At 38.8% G+C, this 20,800-nt stretch overlaps 1 protein-coding gene and 1 long non-coding RNA gene across 3 annotated transcripts; one reads left to right on the forward strand and one right to left on the reverse strand.

Moving 5' to 3' along the window:
- Positions 1–1,376: 1,376 nt before the first annotated feature.
- Positions 1,377–7,617, reverse strand: LOC119794510 (E3 ubiquitin-protein ligase TRIM21-like). Its single transcript, XM_038302126.1, has 10 exons — positions 7,539–7,617; positions 6,689–6,919; positions 6,227–6,602; positions 6,031–6,126; positions 4,849–5,082; positions 4,501–4,648; positions 4,346–4,372; positions 4,135–4,199; positions 3,904–4,026; positions 1,377–2,597 (listed from the first exon to the last, which is right to left on the reverse strand). The coding sequence occupies exons 2-10, from the start codon at positions 6,913–6,915 to the stop codon at positions 2,211–2,213; spliced, it is 1,683 nt and encodes a 560-aa protein (XP_038158054.1). The 5' UTR covers positions 6,916–6,919; positions 7,539–7,617; the 3' UTR covers positions 1,377–2,210.
- Positions 7,618–14,142: 6,525 nt separating this feature from the next.
- Positions 14,143–14,921, forward strand: LOC119794512. Of its 2 annotated transcripts, none has more exons than XR_005282227.1 (2): positions 14,143–14,170; positions 14,521–14,921. It is a non-coding gene; the product is annotated as an uncharacterized LOC119794512 (long non-coding RNA). The 2 variants fall into 2 exon arrangements; XR_005282226.1 differs by having other exon boundaries at positions 14,153–14,307.
- The last annotated feature ends 5,879 nt before the right edge of the window (positions 14,922–20,800 follow it).

The raw sequence follows: 20,800 nt of genomic DNA on the forward strand, positions 1-20,800 counted from the left end.
ACAACTTCTTTCTGTTGAAATGCCAACATCTAATCATTTGTGTAAAATTATTTTGGGATCTTCAGCAATTCCCTCAGATAGCTAACACTATTAGCTTGTCATAGAACTACTGTCATTTTCTGACTATAGGCCATTACTTTTTGGGGTTGATAGTACGGTGCGGCTTTTCTACAGACTTTTCATGATTTTTGTGACAACGTAAGAGGATTTGTTTTGGTTTGTCCGCTGTTGTACGGCACTACTTTGCCTGGCGGAAGGGCATGTGATCAGACAGACAGTATCGATGGAAAAGAGTGGTATGTTGGTCATATATCCATCCGCCAGGCAAAGTAGTGCAGTACGTTTTAGCGCAAAAAGGAAACTAGATTAGCAAGAGCAAGGCGATTATACAGGAGACGTAACGTCCATCAGGGTGCGGAAGACTTTGTGTCAGCAACTCCCTCCCTCCCATACAGAAAAAAATAACAAACTTCCACAAACTCACATTTAGAAAAATAAAAGAATACTCCATTGGAGCAGATGAGATCATTAATAATGATGAAGTGCCTTTGACGTTTGACTTGCCTCTCACTAGGACTGGTAATAGGCAAAGTTAATCATTCATCACAGTGAAAACGATGAGAACCATGAGAGAACGAATTTTACTTGGGTTCTGGGTTTCACACCATCCGGGTTAAACTACCAAGAATGATGAGATCTCGCGTGGCATCCCAGTTGAAGTCAACAAGAAAGGGTGGATGCATGATCCGTACCATCAGCTCATTTGCGCATGCGCAACCAGATATGCATCCGGGTGTCCATAAATATTGTAATTATAATACAAAAATTATATATTTCTATCCTTAACTCATTAAAGAACGCTAGTACATATCTTTTCTTGCAAACATTCTCTGCATACATTATATTTTATTCAGGAGATTATCATATAAACCTTTGCCTTTAAATATCCCAGAGTCTTTGTTTACTTATGGTATAAAAGTAGAGTAGATATATTTTTAGGACACATCTAAAACTCAATGCACAAACATTCCTTTGAGATGATAGACAAGGTGGCGTTTAATATTGCTAAAAAAGAGTAGTCTTAACAGAACTGTACTTTTAACTTCATCAAGAATTTATTTTGTGAAAGAACAATGTTTGCACGTCGTGCATGTGCAGTCATGTTGCACAACCAGTACATGGTTTTCTCTTCCTTTATAAAAAACACTTTATTAACTTGGGTATCATACCTCATTATTTCAATACTCTTACAACTTAGCTACTGTGGCACACTAACCAAGGTGCATCATTGGGTGGATCCATAGTGACATGACCCCACAATGTCACACTAATTAATTCATTAATTAACAACAAACATCACAAAAGCTGTGTGAACATTTAAATACGTGAAGCTATGCTTCTAATGCAGGAAAAACAAAAACATGATGGAAAGACAGAGAACGAGGATTAATAAGCTGTAAAACCAGATTATCCACTGTTACTGGCTTTGCTGCCAACAATGTTTGGTAACCAAGCATAAAAACTGGAGCACGAAGCTGCTGGTTCCAGGAAGATAAAGATGCAATAAACTCTCAAAGATTTACATAGACATTTAAAACAAAAGGCATCGCAGTGACAGAATACATACTGACAAATGCAGGTATGCAAGGTATTTGATGTACACTTGCTTTGCTTCATTTGAAAAAGCTACAAGAAGCATGCCAGCAGTCTTTAAAATAAGGTCATGAAAATGCAAACTGTCAGTTGGTTCTTAAAGGAAAAGTCCGGTCACCAAGGAATAACCAATGGGTCATTATTTACACCTAAAACTAATCAGTTTGCATTGATTTAATGAATTAAGAGTTAATCAGTAAAAAAATAAAAATAGTATTTTTTCACTGAGTCCGCGACTGGCCATTTTAGCCCAAATATAGTAACACCTTACTACTTACATCTTCAAGCAGTGATGTAACGGCGCGATAAGCCGAGCGCGAATTACTCTTAATTAAAATCACTTATCATTTATTGAAAACTATGTAATCATTTCATACCTAAAGTCCTTCCAAAAGTTTGTATTCTGAATATGACCGACTTTTCTTTTAAGTTTTTCCAACATACTCAATGGGTTACTGATAATAAACATAAAAAAACTAAAAACAGGTAAACCAAGTGTCTTGTAAAATTCTTTAAAGTGCTGTAAACTTCATTATATCTCATTCATTATATTAACCTTAGTGCACTGCAGTCTCTAGAGTGAGCCCAGTTTCCACCGGACAGATAATCAGTGGCGCTGTGTTCCTCCCATTGTCATGAAGGCAGGGATTAAAGTACGGGTAGACAGGCTCTGTAAAACAACACCCTTTGTAGGTGTAGATATGACTCTTTGTATCGGCATTGTAGAATGACACCGATCCATCTTCATAGTCCAAGTAAACGCCCACTTTCGATGGGATTTCCTGAAGCTTTAGGATAACGGATGGTCCAGCACAGGCCCGAAGACTCTCACCCTTCCTCCTGCAGATCGCCCAGTAACCGTTGTCTGGACGGACAGTAATGGAGCCCTTCCTGTTAATGGACTCCTTGGCTACACCAAGATCCCAGTCGGTTTTATCTCCTACCTGTAAAACAAATGCAGAGCACAGACCTAAAGCACGGATGTAACTCCATAAGGAAATTGCTAAATTATTACACAGATCTTTCAAATGAATCATTTCTTAAAACACACTTTAGGAAAAGTATTTCTGATAATTGCTACAGCGGTCTGTCCAGAGCATACACTACATCCCAACCATGGACCTAGAGACCCGGGGAGCCCATAGTAGCATTTAGAGAGTACAGAAAATGGAGGGCCAGGTGGATTGTATGGATACATCCTGGATATAAAATAACTTCCTTGTTGAAATATGCTGTTTTGCCATAATATATGTCTTTGAATAACATACAGTACTATTTGTCACGGGGCAGATCCTTTTGACAAACAGGCGGATGAGGATATGACGAAAACTTTTCTATCTTTGTAGATGAAGCAGCAAAAGTCAGTCACAGAAATCATGAGTGGGATATGTCATTCTATTTAAAGACAAAATAAAAACTACTGTGAAAAATAAGGCTTATAAAGAATGCTTGTTAAAGAGGCATTACAGCATTTCCTAATATTACTGCCACCTGTGGCCAAAAGACCGAACTGCAGCTCTCTTCTGCTCGTTCTCATAGCTCGTACTTTACAAGGTTCTTTCTTTTATACTTTTTTCACCTTACGGAGTGGAGTTGCCACTGGTGTCTGAGCATCCATAAAATCCACCTTGATTAAAACACTTTGATTGCTAGGTCGGACAGATATAACATGAACACGCTTGAGGTCAAATCCACAAAACAGCTCCAGAACTTCTGACCCACAATAAAATCAGGAAAATAGGCTACAGGCTTATAGATGCATCGGCACTGATCTACTGAGGAGCCAGTCTGCTCATCAAACGATGTTTTAGTCGTAAAGGGTTCAATAAAGTCTATTTTAAAGATATTGTTCAATAAAAGCTTTATTTCTCTGTAAACTTTTGAGCTTTCTAAGCCTGAGTTTACTTTCTTTTCTGAATAAAATTAACTTGACCAGCAGCTCAATGTCTGATCCTCTGAGTCTCTGCCAGACTACTTACGGATAAGTGTGATACTTACCCAAATAAAAAATAAACTAAATACTCTATAGATACAAAATCCCAAGCCTTTTGATGCAGATGGTTATTTAGTTATAATCAATGTTAATAAATTTAAAAACATGGATAATAAACATTTACATTTTAACTTTTTTGTTGTATTTTCCATCAATATTCAAGCTCTAAATTATCTCCACATCTGACTTGTTTTTACCACAGTATTTGACTTTGTAGTGTTTACAGTTCAGCAATGGGTCTAACTCTACCAACCTACCTTAACCACCCAATATCTCCTCCCAAAGGTGTAGCTTTGCTGCCCCAGGACGGCAACACAGGAATCGAACCTGCGGGGGTCCTTAGGGAGCGACTGTATTCCTTGCTGGCCGCTCAGGCTCACCTATGGATCACCAGGAGATTATTACATATTAGCAACAAAAACACTGACATCCAAAAGTCTGAGAAGGGTTTATAGTGACAGACGAAGGCGTCTCACTGTGAAACACACCTTTTTACCATCGGGGGACAGAAGCAACCAGTTAGCAGCAGTTCTAGGATCCAGAGTCACATCCACTAAAAACAAATGGATATAAAGAATGGAAACGTCGCTCAGTATCAATAAAGTTTAAATCACTAAAAACAAAATTGTTCAGATGCAGAAGTTTGAGACAATTTATAAACTATAGTAAAGGAACCCTCTTAAAGATTCACATGCATACCTGCATAATTGCCAATCTTGTTGATTTCTGAAAAGAAAGAGGGAAAAAAAAGGTTTTAAAATTATTCAGTGAATTATCTTGGGTGCAACATGGTCAAATCCTTATAAAAGACTAAATGGAGATTTTTCTGTTATGACAATTATATAAGTACTGACCTTCTGCACAAAGGTTCTTTTCCAATTCCCGGCAGAGGTCCACCAGCTTGGAGAAACTTGCCCTGACACTTCTAATGTAAATATCAGGCTCAACACTGACCTCAGACCAGTTTGTGGATGATGGAGGAGAAGTCAGGCATGGGAAGCTCTGGAATAGTAAATTCCGAATGCAAAATTTTTTTACGTTTATTAGGCAGAAAAATGCTGCTGTTATATATTTCTAACAGGACAAGCAGAGTGAATTAATATCTCATGTGTCTAATTTGCTGCTAAATTTAACCTGGAATCACATTAAAACAAGTAGTGCTTTATGAAAGATTAGTTTACATTATGGTTAAAATGTCTGACCTGCAGGAGATGTAGCTGGTCCTTGGTGTCCTTCAGATATTGCAGCTCACTCCATCTCCTCTGCAGTTCATCGATCTCCTGGTTGAGCTCTTCTATTAGGTCTTCTCCTCTCCTCTTTGCTGCTTCATGCTTCTCTTCGATCTCCTCTATGAGCAGAGCTTGGTTTCTCTCAATGGCCTTTATTGCCATGCTGGCAATATGAGCACTAGTTTGTATCTCTTTGTCTTTATCAATCTGCAAATATAAAAAAAGAAAGGAAACAGGATTAGATCTTTTTCATTTTCATAAAACGACCCTCCTAAAAATCATGTAACTCAGCTACAAAGTTTTTTGACATTGAACACAATTTGTTGCCAGAATATATTTGAAAACTTCACTTTATTAATTGTAATTGAACATAACCCTGATTGGTTAATCCCCAAACAAAGCAGTTGGGACCTCTTAAAGCACCGTGTAAGTACAGGTCAGTCCAATCAAAGGTACAGGTTCAGATCTAGAGTCCCTTTTTTTCTAAATTATCTGTTTTTTATCGAGACCAAACTTTGCTTCTCACATATTTGGCTAATCTACAGTCTATTGTTTTTGTTTTCTGCTTCTCTGCAGAGACCTGTTCTCAGGCATCTGAAACGTCCAGTGGAATCTGTTCGGAAAGCAGCTCAATCAAATGTTCAATATGGATGGAAACTTTTTCTTTCAGTAACTTTGTTCTCGGGTGACTTATTGAACTATGGCAAAGATTTTAGAAGGTGAGTCATAAACAAGTCTGATCATAAACAAAGTGAAGATGCTGATGTTTGTTGACTAGCTGAATTAATTGCTACATAGTAGGAAGGTGTGAAAGCGCATGACAAACATTTTTCCAAAATATAGCTCTAGGGTTGAACCCAATGACATTTATTGGCCTTACAGAAAGTTATGATAAATAAAACACTTAGATAACAAAAACTAAAGGTAGGAAAAGCAGCCTAATATCAGACATAAACCAGATAAGATTAAACAGACAGAACTCACTACAAATAGCTAGTCACTCTAAATAGATATCCAACTATGTCTAAACCAAACTAACTAGCTCTCCTGATCATGCACTAGTATCGTACTGACATTGTAATTAATGTATACATTGTAATACATTCGTTGAATACTTTTATTTGGCAAAAGTTTTAGCTGAAATAAAAGCCTTACCCTGCTCAGCTCTATAGAGTTCTTCAGCTCTTCACATTTTTTTAGCCTGTTCTGAATCATTTGTTGAATCTCAGATTGAGCCACCTTCAAATGTGCCTGGAAAAGAGTTAAAATTAGAGCATTGATTAATACAGTTTGATTCATTAGGATAGTAGTAGATTGTTTGGAATTATGACGGGTATTTATTATGGGTTACCTTGATCCTCCTGCTCTCTTTCTCCATAGGAACGATTTCATGTTGCTTATGGTCTCTCTCAGTGCAGCTCCGACAAACAGGAGTCTGGTCCTTTTTGCAGAACATCTCCAGCGGCCTGTTGTGTTTTCTGCAGAGGTGTCTAGTGCTAAAGGTGGCCGGATCTGTCAGACTATGCTTCATCATCACCGGATCCCTCAGATGAGGGCCCAGGTGCATTTCACAATAAGACGCTTGGCAGACCAGGCATGACTTCACTGCTGTCTGCTTGTTTTCGCTGCAGATGTCGCAAGGTATTGTGTCAGATTTCAAGGACCGTCGGGAGGTATTTTTCCTTGGTGCTGGCTCTGGTTTGCAATCTTGTTTTGTTTTTATAGATCTTTGTGTTAAAAAAAAGAACATATGTTTAATAAAATGGAAAACAGACATATTTAATGTGTTTAAAATATTGTACTAGCTCCATACCTTTTGAATTGTTCCGTAATGTCTTTTAAGCTTACATTCACCCTGAGGGTTGGTCGGGTTTGGAATGCCTCTTTGCAAAGTGGACATTCACACTTGCGGCTCGCATCCCAGAAACCCTGAATACAATCCATGCAGAAGTTGTGGCCACATGGGATAGACACAGGATCGGTGAAACTATCCATGCAAATGACGCACAGAACTTGGTCCTGAGTCAGAATAAATGCCATGTTTCTGGGTAAGAAAACAAGAGATTCAAGGTTACATTTTCATGGAAGTAAATCTATAGTTGTGGTTATGTTAATCATGGGACTGCATAAAAGATTTCATCAAATGAATATCTACATTTCCTGACCAATATATCCACCATGTAGAGTGGTTAAAGGTTTAAAGTCCAGCACATGCTGTAATCCCCTTTTTAATGTTTCATAAACCTCTGCATTCAGTTCTGTTTTCATTTTTTAATTTTAACACACCCAGGAGATTAATATAAAAAAAAACCTAATAAACAAAAAATGTATATCCTGCAGATTTCTCAGTCAAGTAGGAAACAGTTCTGCTCATATTCACACCTGGAAGGTTTTGAAACATGCACAGGACGGCAGTAGGAGAAGGTCAATGTAAATTTATAAATAAAATGAGCTTCCATTTTCCTTTAAAGCACTTAAATCTACCTTATGTTTGAATGATGATATACTCAAAAAATACTTTTATATAAATTAGGTAATTTTTACATTGTTTTTAGGTTTCACAATTTTGGTGACCTTTTTTAAACATGCAATTATCTGTTTTATTAAATATCCAAAATAAAGCATGGCCATTATGCAAGGTAGAAAAACTGAGAATGTCTTACCTGTAGCAGTCTTCACCAGGTGTGTGACTGTTGCAGCACCAACTGACTGTTATGACATTAAGACATGTGGACTAAGCTACTCCCACAACGACAATAAGACCAACTTGTTAGTCCAGTTTTCCTGTCCGTCATTACTGACAAATTCCTGTACAGACTTGCCCTTTTTTCTATGTTTGCTCCCATAACAGCACACAATGAAAGCAAACATTAAGAAAAAATAGCCCATCCGTATGGATGGGCTATTTTGAAGAGATGCGCTTTCTGACTAGTTTTGAACAGTGAGAAAAAAGGGATGCGCCGCAGGTCAGCATGTAATAGAGGGACTAAAGACCCTGCACCCCATGGTGATGACTGGTGGAGCAGAAAGGAGGCTGAATGCATGGCAATGAGGACCAGTAGGTGAAATAAATATGGATGGATGAGATTGTGAATATCTTCGAAAGTGAGTAAAAGAATTTTGCAGAGGATGCAGGATTTAAACAAGAGCCATGAAAGCTTTTGCTGGACAGGAGTGATCTGATTATAAGAAAGGTTTTTGATGACAACACAGACGTTTAATCTCTGAACCATCCGTAGGTTGAGAGGAAGAAAACAAACTAATCAGATTTGGTTAAAGGCTTTTTTTGTTTGTGTCTTTTTCCGCTGTTTAAATTCAGAAAATATTAAAAACTAGTGATTGAGCTCACCAATATGATAAATGGTAAGGTAGAGTGTTAGAGGAAGAGGGAGGGATGGTGGTGCTTTGTTTGGAGTACAGCTGGGTTTCATAGGCCTAGAAATAAAAACGGATCCCAAATTTGCAGAAGATGTGGCCCAGAGAAAGAAGATAAATAATTGGAGGGGCCCAAGGACGGAACCTTGGGGCACACCAGTACACCCTGGTTAGGACTGAGAACGAAACCATTGACTTTAAATGAACTGTGCGCAGCCAGAGATGTATGACATGAACCAGTCTAAAGGGGTATCAGAAATGCAACTGATGTTAGTCTGTAGGATGGAAAGATCAGGGATTTCAAAAGCTGCACTCTGGTTGAGAAAAACAAGGAAAAATTGCCTTTATTCTTTATTCTACGGCAGGACGGTATGACCAGACATCTATGTCTGTTGATTCTGTGGTTGATAAATTAAAATTTTTAGGGGTTAGCAATTCTTCCTTCTCTTACTCAAATAATTAATGAAAATTATAATAAAGTATTAAATGATACCGATGGAGACCTGAGAGGGTGAAGCTTGATTTTTACTTCCTTTCAAGGGTGACTGTTAGTGATCAAGATGAATATCTTGCCGTTGTTAACTTTGTTATTTCAATGATACCTCTAGTTCTCCCAGGGGGTTATTGGAAAAACTGCATTTGGTCATAAAAACATTTTTATGGAATAAAGACACCAAGGATTAAAGTCTCCACTCTACAAAGATCTAAACTGTCAGGGGCGTCAGTCTGCCTAACTTTGAATGGTACTCGTGGTGCTTTGTTCAGCGCCAAGATATCCACATAGTTTGTCTTGTTTGATAAACTCCATTATACCCAATAAAATAGTTAATGAAATTATGGGCCTATTATTTCACATCCTTTTACTATACGATGGCAATTCAATCCTTTTGCAAAAAAACAAAGAAAAAATTCTTTACTCAGTCCCTCGTTTTCCACAACTATTCTTTTCTAATTGAGAAGATGCTTATTGCTTTCATACTTATACAGGAAAGACCAACCCTGATTCTCAGTCTTTGTTATTACTTAATGGCACCTAATCATTAAAAGTACTGTTGGCTGGCCTAACAGCCACTCAAATAATGCTAATTGGTCGTAGGATACCTCCATGTCTACTATAAATGAGGGAATGGCTTCTTGCTTACCCAGGCGCTGCACAATTAGAGATCTCTACAGCTCGCCTGCATCATGCCAGAATCTCTTATCCAAATTATTGGTGGAAGCTGATAGAGACCTCTGTAGTAAGGTGTATTCCCATCATGCTTTACTAGGACTGTTATCATATCTTGTCTTGACTATCATGGACATACTATGGTACTATAAATTTTTCTAGTAATTTTATTTGCATACATGTGAGTGTATATGTTGCTATCTCTGTGGATGTTGTTATGATGGAAGAAATTGCATTATAGCAGTTATGTATTTCTGTTCTATATCAATTACCTATGCTTGGTCAGTGGTTGCAAGGGTAAAGGGAAGATTGGTCTCTTCTTCCCTTTTTTTAATCGCTGTTGTTTCCCTTGTGGTAAAGGGAGGGGGGGGATTCCAACACTGACCAAGAGAGTGTAACCACTGATGGTGATGCCTCTGCTAAAGTGATAAAAATGCTAAATTGATTTAAAAAAAAAATGCTCCCATTCAGAACTGTTTTGGAGTAGTACTCCCTGCAAGAATACTGTATGAATATTTTGAGAAATAGCTCTTCCTATAATACTGTTTGACATCAAATCAATAGAGTGAGACTTACAGCTGTGGTTTGGCCCTAAGTGCTGTGTTGGACGTTATATTTCCTCTGTTGGAAGTGCTGTTGCATTTCGTTTTATTAAAAACATTTGTTTTAAACTTTGATACAAATTGAAACGCAAACACCTTTTTTTCAATGTCTTCTGCTTTGGGTAAATATGTCTATAAGGAACAGAATTCTGAACAAATGCATCATTAATTATACCTGAATGCATTTCCATGACAGAGAAAAAGGGGAAAGCGGAAGCGATTTATAGTGAAGGTCAGACACTCTTGGACTTTTAAGAAATGGATGAAACAGCTGAACTAAAAAATAACACAAAAATGTTCAAACTACAGTGCACATAGAAGCATGCTGTTTAATCATGTTTTAAAAATAACCCTGTGTTGTCAAAAAGAATTTGCCTTTACAGGTATGTGCATGTACACGTCAACTTTGACGGCCATAATTACAAGAATTTTTCAGCATTGCTTTTGTGAAACTGCTTCCAAATCATCACCTCATGACTTTGTTAAAGTATTGCCAGTAGCTTAGATTTTCTGGAAGAAAAATAACTTTTGCCTGATCAGCAGCCTTTGTCATCAGGCATTATGCAATTCTATTTAAAGCTATTCTGGCAATCCATTTGGATATTCTGTCAAAACCCACATCCCATCTTTTACCATATTATCAGGTAATCATGTCCCTCTATTTTAAACAAAGTTCTTATAACTGAAAGCTTTCTGAAAACTTTCAACAAATGGCTGTTTTATCTGAAGCAATCACGTAAAGGGATCTTTAGGATGTTCTAAATCAAGACTTTGTTTTTGGTCTACTTTATTAAGTCACAAACTCAAAGCTATTTCTGACATTTTCAATAAAAAAAAACTTCCTGGATGGTAAGCAAAACGTCTTCAACCTTGGAAATAAAGTACAATGAATTGTTTTTTAACTTTTCTGAATTGTTTCTTATAGTCTTCCGTGGGTTTTCAAGGTTTATTTTTTGTAGTTTTCGATTTCTATATGTAAATGATAAAATGCAAAATATTAAAGACAACAAATCTAGGATCCGAACCTGTTGAAAAGCAATTCCAGATGTAACTTTTTAAGTGCTTTTTATATATATATATATATATATATATATATATATATATATATATATATATATATATATATATATATATATATATATATATATATACATACACACATTTATAAATAAATATCCCGGTTAATCTATTGTAACAGCTGGGTTGGGAGCGTGGTCTATACTAATGATGAAATTCATTAGCTAGAACAATCAGTTTTCCAACCTGTGTAGGTGTACTAGGAAATTATCACATCGAACGTGATATGCTGACATGAGGGAGGGGATTGTGGACTTTTGTTTGGAGTACAGCCGGGTAGAAGATAATAGGAGGGGCCCTAGGACTGAACCCTGGGGCACACCAGTATACTCTGGTTAGGACTGAGAATGAAAACACTGAAATTGAACTGTGTGCAGCCAGAGATGTATGATACGAACCAGTCTAAAGGGGTATCAGAAATGCAACTGATGTTAGTCTGTAGGACTGAAAGGTCAGTGATTTCAAAGGCTGCAGTCTGGTCGAGAAGAAAAAGGACAAACAAAACATCAGTCAGCAGTGAGGAGGAGTATGTTTTTTTTTTTTTATCCTGTGGTAAGTTCCAAAACCAGATTAAAACTTGAAGTTTGAGGTGTAGCAATGGCAACACAGAAGACAAAGAGTAGTGGATAATAATGCTGGTAATGATTGACATCAGAGAGAGAAAAACAGGTTTTAATAGGGAATGCCATTAAAAGATCAACATAGCAGGAAGATGTCAACATCAGAGAGGAGGGAAAATACCAAGAAGGAAGGTAACAAGAGTCCAACAGACATGCTGGAGCAATGGTTTGGTCAAAGCAGCTGATGGAAAAATCTATTTTGTCAAAATGATTTCACTAAGTTACAGAAACCTAAGGAGAGCATTTGTGGGTGTAAAGGGTACGGAGATTTAACCAACTGGTCAAAAGGGAGAGTGGTCTGAAAACTGCCTGCTTTTATTGGATGATGCAAGGACCACAGTATGGGAGGCTCTACCTTCTTTTCATCACTAAACATGACATCTTAAATAAATATAAATAAAGTTGAACTATTTAACACATATTTTATCCTGAGCTGTAGTTCATAACACCAGCAGTATCATTCTCCTATGAGAGAGGAAGAAATAACCTAAAAATATATTGGCTAGTTGCCATGTTATGTAAGCAAAACTTTTCTCACAGAAATACCAGCCGCCTGGTGCTGCTAATGGCTTCTACTTTGTTAGCATTAAAGTTTTACCAATACTGAAACAAAGCAAAAAGAACAGCTTTCTGAGGAAGAAAGGTCTACTGCTCCACCTTACCACTATGCTACAGTACCAGACACAGACAGCCTCATAGAAATATATCTAAGATCAATAATGATCCAGATAAGACTTAGTAACTTGATGTGCACTGATACACACAGGCATGTGTTGACAGCGGTGGATGCTGTGAGGATAGCCCCGGACTTCATACAGCATGACAGGCTCAACCACTTCAGGGAGTTTTAGAGCAGAGTTGTGCTTGACATTTCTTTTAAAACTACCTTTATGCTTATAACCTATATTTTATCAGCTGTGATTTAATAATCCTAAGTGGAAATAAATTGGGCATTGGGTGGGTAAATGTCAGAAAAAAGTAAAAAAAATAAACACTGTAAATATCACATTCAGGGACAGCAGCCTTTGTCAGCAATGCATTTTGGTGTCTAGAAAAGGTTTACTTTGTCTAATGGTGTCTTAACAAGAGAATACTGCTGTTTTGTAGATGCCAATGTGTATTAGGTAAAGGTATTTGGAAAAGAGCCCAGTGGGCCTGTCCAGCTTCCAATGCGTTCCAAAGTCCATGGGTGGATGTGTTTGGGGGGGATCAATCAAAGGTAACAACAGAGGTTTTGGTATTATGTACAAGGTCCTTTGCTTTTAGTTTGCTTTAAAACATTGGTGTGAACTTTTGTTTTTCTCTCTGTGTTTGTTTGAAATAATTTATTTGACGAAATATAGATTTTCAAGTAAACAAAAGAAAGCTGGAAAATAGGGCCTGGGACAAGAGGAAGATGGAAACAATAACTACTACTTACGGCTCCAGTTTCTGACAACTTCATTCTGTTGAAATGCCAACATCTAATCAATTGTGTAAAATTTTGTTGGGATCTTCAACAATTTCATCTGATAGCTAACACTATTAGCTTGTCAGAGAACTACCATAATTTTCTGAATTTAAACCACGACTTTTTGCACAAGCTTTGAACCCTGTGGTTTATAGTACGGTGCAGCTTTTCTATGGATTTTTCATGATTTTTGTGACATCGTAAGAGGATTTGTCCACTGTTGGCCTGGTGGAAGAGCTTGTATCAGAAACACAGTATCAATGGAAAGTAGTTAGTTGGAGTTGTATGTTGGTCATAAGTTCATCCGCCAGGCAAAGTAGTGCCCTACATTTTAGTTCAAAAAGGAAACTAGATCAGAAAGAGCACAGCGATTATTACAGGGTGTGGATGATTTTGTGTCAGCAACTCTCTCCCGACCATAGGCGGATCTACTGGGGTGGCATAGGGTGGCAAAAGCCACCCTAAATGACAGCCTTGCCACCCCTGCTGCCACCCCAGTTGGCGGTAGGGGTGGCGAGGCTTATAAATTATGGATCGTTTGAGAATTACGACCGCTAATTTCCAATGTCGGACTGCAGTGAATGCAGCACGAGATGACGCGAGAGCGACTGAGACTGATTGTTTTGAAAACCGAATGGGGCAAAGCGAGGGAGCCAGGGGTCATGGGGAGAGGAGAAACGGGATGAAACAGGTAAAAATTGATTAACTATCTATCGAGAAATTAAATCATAATGAAAGCACAATGTTGCTAGCATAGCTGCAGTGCTGATTTTGAGATGATAAAAATCAGGTTGCAGAACGTTATTTCTCTATCTATGATGTTAGTTTGTGTAACCCAGGGTGAAAACTGCCCTTAGTCCCGCCTTACTGCCCCATTGGTTAGAGTGACAGTCAGTCACACAGTGCATGCAGCCAATTGACACACCTGAGGCAATTATTTAGGCTTGCTCCAGCTCTCCCTAGTCAGATGTGAGAGGGAGAGCTGGAGACAAAGGAGCTACAGGTTGGTGTTCCCAAACAATCAGTTTCTCTTTGTTTGTAATGCACTGTTTAACCTCACAATATAAAAATCATGTAGATCCGAGAAATCCAGTGAGTTTGGAGCCTTGGAGCTGCCATACTCATCTTTTATTGGAATTGGTGAGTAGAGAGCAAAATGTTTGTTGTTTTAGCATGTTGGTGGCAGCAAATGCTAAGTGTGATCAATTGTTGTAATCCAACTGTAAGATAATGAGATAAATGTTCTTTATTTGGTCTGATAGATAAGATTTTGCATTTATTTCTGTGTGAAACTGGAAAAGTCTAGTTAACTAGCCGGCTGGAAATTTACTGGTCCTGTTTATTTTAATACAGGCCAGGTGATCCCTTTTTAGGGAAAAAGATGGCGAGCTTCTGAAAACTGGCTGGAGCCAGGAGAGCCTTAAGAAACACTCCACAGTGGACTGGTCTGTATCATTTCCCCCCTCCATCTCACCACTCAGGCATACACTTCATTATTCACCTCTTCATCTGAAACAACTTGCGCTGGGACATTCTTCAACTTAAATATCTGGATAATCCAACCATGGATTTCTGAATGTGTGTCGGTCAGACTCTGGACTGATCAGCGGGGAATTTAAGACCAGTTGTGCACAAACAAAAGAAGGATTGCCACAGTACTGTGTATATATTTGTTTTTGTATTTATTTTGGGTTCTATGTTTGTTGTCTTGTATTGTTTACTTTAAATTTGTCTAATACATGGTATTGAAAGCAGTTTTGTGTCATTTTATTGATTACTGACAACGGCTCCAGTAGACGAATTCTAGTCTTCTGAATTTCTTCCATCTAGTCCTTTTACAATTTGAATAGTGCTACATTATTGGCGAGCTAGCCAGGAGCTGTTTTGATCAGTAATCAATAGAAAACAGTTGAGTAAAGTTGCACAAATAAGGTTCCTACTCACCAATTCAATTTCCATTATGGAGGTTTTTGAAACCCTTGGTCTAAAAATCCCTAACACAGTATTTATTGATGGAGACCCAGGGAACCCCACTGATGAACTTATTGATTTTCTTGAACAATATGGTGATATTAAGCAGAGAACTACCATCGATTCATCTGAATCAGAATTTGATCAAATGTTGGTTGTTGAATTTGATTCTGGGTTGTCTTTAGCACGCTTATCTTCAATATTACCATATACATTTACATCAAGTGTGGGTGATAAATTTCATATTGAAAGTTTATCTGAGATTTATGCCTCAAAGGTTGGTGGTTTAAAGACAAACAAGTATTTGGATGATTTACAAGAAATTGCCAAAATGTCCGGAAAAAATTACACTGAAGTTCTCACAGAAGTGATGTCCCAGATACAGCAGTCTATTGCAGAGTTCTGTCCTGTGGTGCTAAAGAAGGCAAAAGAGGTTGCAGATGAAGATGGAGGGCAGCAGCCATCAGCTCATGCCACAACTCAACCCCCTTTTCCTCTGTCGTCCCTCTCACAGTCAGTTCCTCTCCCATCCAGCTCTGCTGTCTCCAACAGAGCTGAAGTGCCAAGTCAGGAGAGGCGGTCCACACCCATTTCCGCTGGTGATCTTAATCCTCCTGAGGTGCAACGATACGTTGTGGAGCATGTTGTTAGGAGTGGGGACAGCTCTCTAAATATGCACACATCCCATAGACTTAGAGCATTCTCTGGAAAAGTCCCCAGGCCAAGTCATGAGACAGACTATGACACGTGGCGTTCAAGTGTTGAATTAGTTCTTCAAGATCCCTCTATGTCACAGCTGCAATGTACCAGAGTAATTCGTGACAGTTTACTTCCACCTGCCTGTGATATAGTGAAACATTTGAGTCCTGACACATTACCAAAAGTATACCTGGAACAACTTGATTCAGCTTATGGAACTGTTCAAGATGGAGAGGAGTTGTATGTTAAATTCATGGACACCTATCAGGACAGTGGAGAAAAGCCGTCTGCCTATTTGCAGCGTCTGCAGGTTGTATTACAGAGTGCAGTAAAGAGAGGAGGTGTTTTGGAGAAGGACATGGATGCACGACTGTTGACCCAATTCTGCAGAGGGTGTTGGGACAACAATCTAATCTCAGAACTTCAACTTAAACAGAGAAAAAATAATCCACCATCATTTGCTGAACTTTTGTTGTTACTGAGAACTGAAGAGGACAGGGAAGCAGCAAAGACCTTGAGGATGAAGCATCATTTGGGAACCACTAAACAGAAGGTTGCGTCTCAGGTCCAGTTTGCACATACTGATCAGGAAACTAACTTGTGTGTTGCTCTGAATAACATGACTAAACAGCTTTCACAACAGATGGCTGCAATACAGCAGCAGCTCACTGCTTTAACAGCAGGTCAAATGGGCACTAAGCTACCTTTTGCTGGAAGAGTTACTTCAAAGCCTAGTGTGAAAAAGACTGTTAAAGATGTAAAATTCAGCATGTCTAGCTCTAAACCTGGGTTTTGTTTCCGTTGTGGGGAGGATGGCCATATTAAGCCTCGATGTGATAATGAGCCCAATTCAGCATTGGTCAGTGCAAAGCGGAAAATATTTTATGACAAACAGAAGAGACAGGGACAAAATCCCTCTCCTACAGCACATTTAAACTAGTTCCAGTTCCTGTTGAGGGACGAACAGGAACTGAGCTGGACCAACTTTGTCCTACAGAGAGAGGGTCTGTTAAGTGTGCAAAGATGCAGACAAAAACCAAAATTTACTTACCAAAAGGATTAATCGGATCCAGATGTACAGGTGCTGGTCATAAAATTAGAATATCATGAAAAAGTAGATTGATTTCAGTAATTCCATTTAAAAAGTGAAACTTGTATATTATTTTCATACATTACATACAAACTCATATATTTCAGATGTTTATTTTGTTTAATTTTGATGATTACAAATGACAACAAATGAAAATCTCAAATTCATCATATCAGAAAATTAGAATATTACTGAAGACCAATAAAAACAAAGGATTTATAGAAATGTTGGCCAACTGAAAAGTATGAACATGAAAAGTATGAGCATGTACAGCACTCAGTATTTAGTTGGGCCTCCTTTGGCCTGTATTACTGCAGCAATGCGGCGTGGCATGGAGTCGATCAGTCTGTGGCACTGCTCAGGTGTTATGATAGCCCAGGTTGCTCTAATAGTGGCTTTTAGCTCTTCTGAATTGTTGGGTCTGGTGTATTGCATCTTCTTCTTCACAATACCCCATAGATTTTCTATGGGGTTAAGGTCAGGAGAGTTTGCTGGCCAATTAAGAACAGGGATACCATGGTCCTTCAACCAGGTACTGGTAGCTTTGGCACTGTGTGCAGGTGCCAAGTCCTGTTGGAAAATGAAATCTGCATCTCCAAAAAGTTTGTCAGCTGCAGGAAGCATGAAGTGCTCTAAAACTTCCTGGTATGTGGCTGCGTTGACCCTGGACCTCAGAAAACACAATGGACCAACACCAGCAGATGACATGGCACCCCAAACCATCACTGACTGTGGAAACTTTACACTGGACTTCAAGCAACGTGGATGAAGTGCCTCTCTTCTTTTCCTCCAGACTCTGGGACCTTGATTTCCAAAGGAAATGCAAAATTTACTTTCATCAGAGAACATGACTTTGGACCACTCACCAGCAGTCCAGTCCTGTTTCTCTTTAGACGCTTCTGACGCTGTCTGTGGTTCAAGAGTGGCTTGACACAAGGAATGCGACAGCAGAAACCCATGTCTTTCATACGTCTGTGTGTGGTGGTTCTTGAAGCACTCACTCCAGCTGCAGTCCACTCTTTGTGAATCTCCCCCACATTTTTGAAGGGGTTTTGTTTCACAATCCTCTCCAGGGTGCGGTTATCTCTCTTGCTTGTACACTTTTTTCGACCACATCTTTTCCTTCCCTTCGCCTCTCTATTAATGTGCTTGGACACTGAGCTCTGTGAACAGCCAGCCTCTTTAGCGATGACCTTTTGTGTCTTGCCCTCCTTGTGCAAGGTGTCGATGGTCGTCTTTTGGACAACTGTCAAGTCAGCAGTCTTCCCCATGATTGTGTAGCCTATAGAACTAGACTGAAAGACCATTTAAAGGCTTTTGCAGGTGGTTTGAGTTAATTAGCTGATTAGAGTGTGGCACCAGGGGCCATCAATTTTGAACCTTTTCACAATATTCTAATTTTCTGATATGATGAATTTGAGATTTTCATTTGTTGTCATTTGTAATCATCAAAATTAAACAAAATAAACATCTGAAATATATGAGTTTGTATGTAATGTATGAATATAATATACAAGTTTCACTTTTTAAATGGAATTACTGAAGTCAATCAACTTTTTCATGATATTCTAATTTTATGACCAGCACCTGTACAGCAGAAGTCAATATTGCTGGCCACAGCTCTCAATGTCTTCTAGATACCGGTTCTCAAGTCACTACAATTCCAGTTTCTTTCTTCAATGAGCATCTCTCAGATCATCCAGTGCATTCATTAAATGACCTACTTCATGTTGAAGGGGCTGCAGGTCAACAAGTTCCATATTTGGGTTATGTTGAAATACCAATAACTTTTCCAAAAGACTTTATTGGGAGTGAACTAACAGTTGAAACCCTTGCTTTGGTTATTCCTGATGTGAGACCTGGATTTCCAGCTTCAGTACTAATTGGCATGAATACACTTGAAATTCTCTATGAAAAGTTTTGTTCCAGTGATTGTCCCACATTCCAACCTACCTCATACGGGTTTAAAACAGTTCTGCATCAGTTAATGCATCAGCAGAACTGTGGCAATCATTTGGGTGTTGTTACTCTCCATAGTAAAACTCCTGTACTTATTCCAGCTGGTTGCACAATGGTGGTCGAGGGTCGTGCCAAGCTCTCTTCTACAGCCAGTCAGTGTGCTGTTGTTCGGCACCCGGTTTCAGGCCTGCCGGGTGGCCTGGTTGTCAGTAGCTGTCTGGTTGCACTTCAAGCTGACTCACTCAATAAGGTTGCAGTTGCTGTTTCCAATGAAACAAAGCAAGTCATTTCCATACCAGCTTTAAGTATCATTGCTGAACTGGAAGCCTATGCAGGTATCATCTCAGAGCACCATGTGACCAACCACATGGCTGAGAAAACATCAACAGCATCTTTGAAAATCAATTTTGGTGAGTCTCCAATACCATCAGAATGAAAGGAAAGAATCATAACAAAGTTAAATGCTGTACCTGAAGTTTTTGCTCATCATGATTTAGATTTTGGATGTACCAAGCAAGTGAAACATCACATTAATCTTCATGATAATACTCCTTTCAAACATCGTGCGAGACCGATTCACCCACAAGATATAGAGGCTGTTCGCAAACACTTACGTGAACTTCTGGATGCTGGTGTTATCAGAGAATCTGAATCCCCTTTCTCATCTCCAATTGTTGTTAAGAAAAAAAATGGAGACATTCGACTGTGCATTGACTACCGTAAACTTAATTTACAAACTGTCAAAGATGCATATGCTTTGCCCAACCTGGAAGAATCATTTACAGCTCTCAGAGGATCAAAGTGGTTTTCAGTGCTTGATCTGAAATCTGGTTATTATCAGATTGAAATGAATGAAGCTGATAAAGCTAAAACTGCTTTTGTTACTCCACTTGGGTTTTGGGAGTTTAACCGAATGCCACAGGGGGTTACAAATGCACCATCAACCTTTCAAAGATTGATGGAGAAATGTATGGGTGACCTGCATTTGAAAGAGGTATTGTTTTTTTTGGATGACTTGATCATATTCTCAAACAGTCTTGAAGAACATGAAAACCGTCTGCTGAGAGTTCTAAATCGTCTGAAAGAGTTTGGATTGAAACTTTCTTTGGAAAAATGTAAATTTTTCCAAACCTCTGTCAGATACTTGGGTCATATAGTTTCAGAAAAAGGTGTTGCGACAGACCCAGAAAAGATTTCCACAGTGAAATCCTGGCCAGTTCCTACTAATTTGAAATCTTTAAGATCTTTTCTGGGATTTACTGGCTATTATAGACGTTTCATAAAAGGATACGCCACTATTGCCAAGCCTCTTAACAATTTGACCCGTGGGTACCCCCCAACTAATAAACCCTCAAGAGTACAATCTTCTAAGTGCCCACAGTTTGATCCAAAGCAACCTTTTGGTTCCAGGTGGACTCCTGAGTGTCAGCTGGCTTTTGATACCCTGATCGACAAACTTACCACTGCACCAGTCCTGGGGTTTGCTGATCCTGCACTACCTTACATCCTTCACACAGATGCCAGCACCACTGGACTGGGTGCTGCCCTATACCAGGAACATGAGGGGAAGCTCAGGGTAATAGCTTATGCTAGTCGAGGGTTGTCAGCCAGCGAAAGTCGTTATCCAGCTCATAAACTTGAATTCTTAGCACTGAAGTGGAGTGTAACAGAAAAATTTCAAGATTATTTGTATGGAGCAGATTTTACAGTTGTCACTGATAATAATCCACTTACTTACATCCTAACCTCAGCTAAGCTGGATGCTACCAGTCATCGTTGGCTGGCTGCACTTTCTACTTTCTCCTTTAAGTTGCAGTATCGAGCAGGGAAACACAACCAGGATGCTGATGCACTCTCTCGTCGTCCCTGTGAAAATCCTGTCATAGATGAGGTTGCACATAAAGATCAGGAACT

The sequence above is a fragment of the Cyprinodon tularosa genome, unplaced genomic scaffold (assembly GCF_016077235.1).
Source record: "Cyprinodon tularosa strain WSP-4 unplaced genomic scaffold, ASM1607723v1 ctg482, whole genome shotgun sequence".
Classification (NCBI taxonomy): domain Eukaryota; kingdom Metazoa; phylum Chordata; class Actinopteri; order Cyprinodontiformes; family Cyprinodontidae; genus Cyprinodon; species Cyprinodon tularosa.

Bases quoted from the DNA above. Each gene is read 5' to 3' on its own strand.
- LOC119794510 (XM_038302126.1), bottom strand. From the start codon at position 6,915: ATGGCATTTATTCTGACTCAGGACCAAGTTCTGTGCGTCATTTGCATG. The intron at 6,603-6,688 runs GTATGGAGCTAG...TTTAACACAAAG, and splicing joins ATTACGGAACAATTCAAAAG to ATCTATAAAAACAAAACAAG. The intron at 4,649-4,848 runs GTCAGACATTTT...TTACTATTCCAG, and splicing joins ACCAGCTACATCTCCTGCAG to AGCTTCCCATGCCTGACTTC.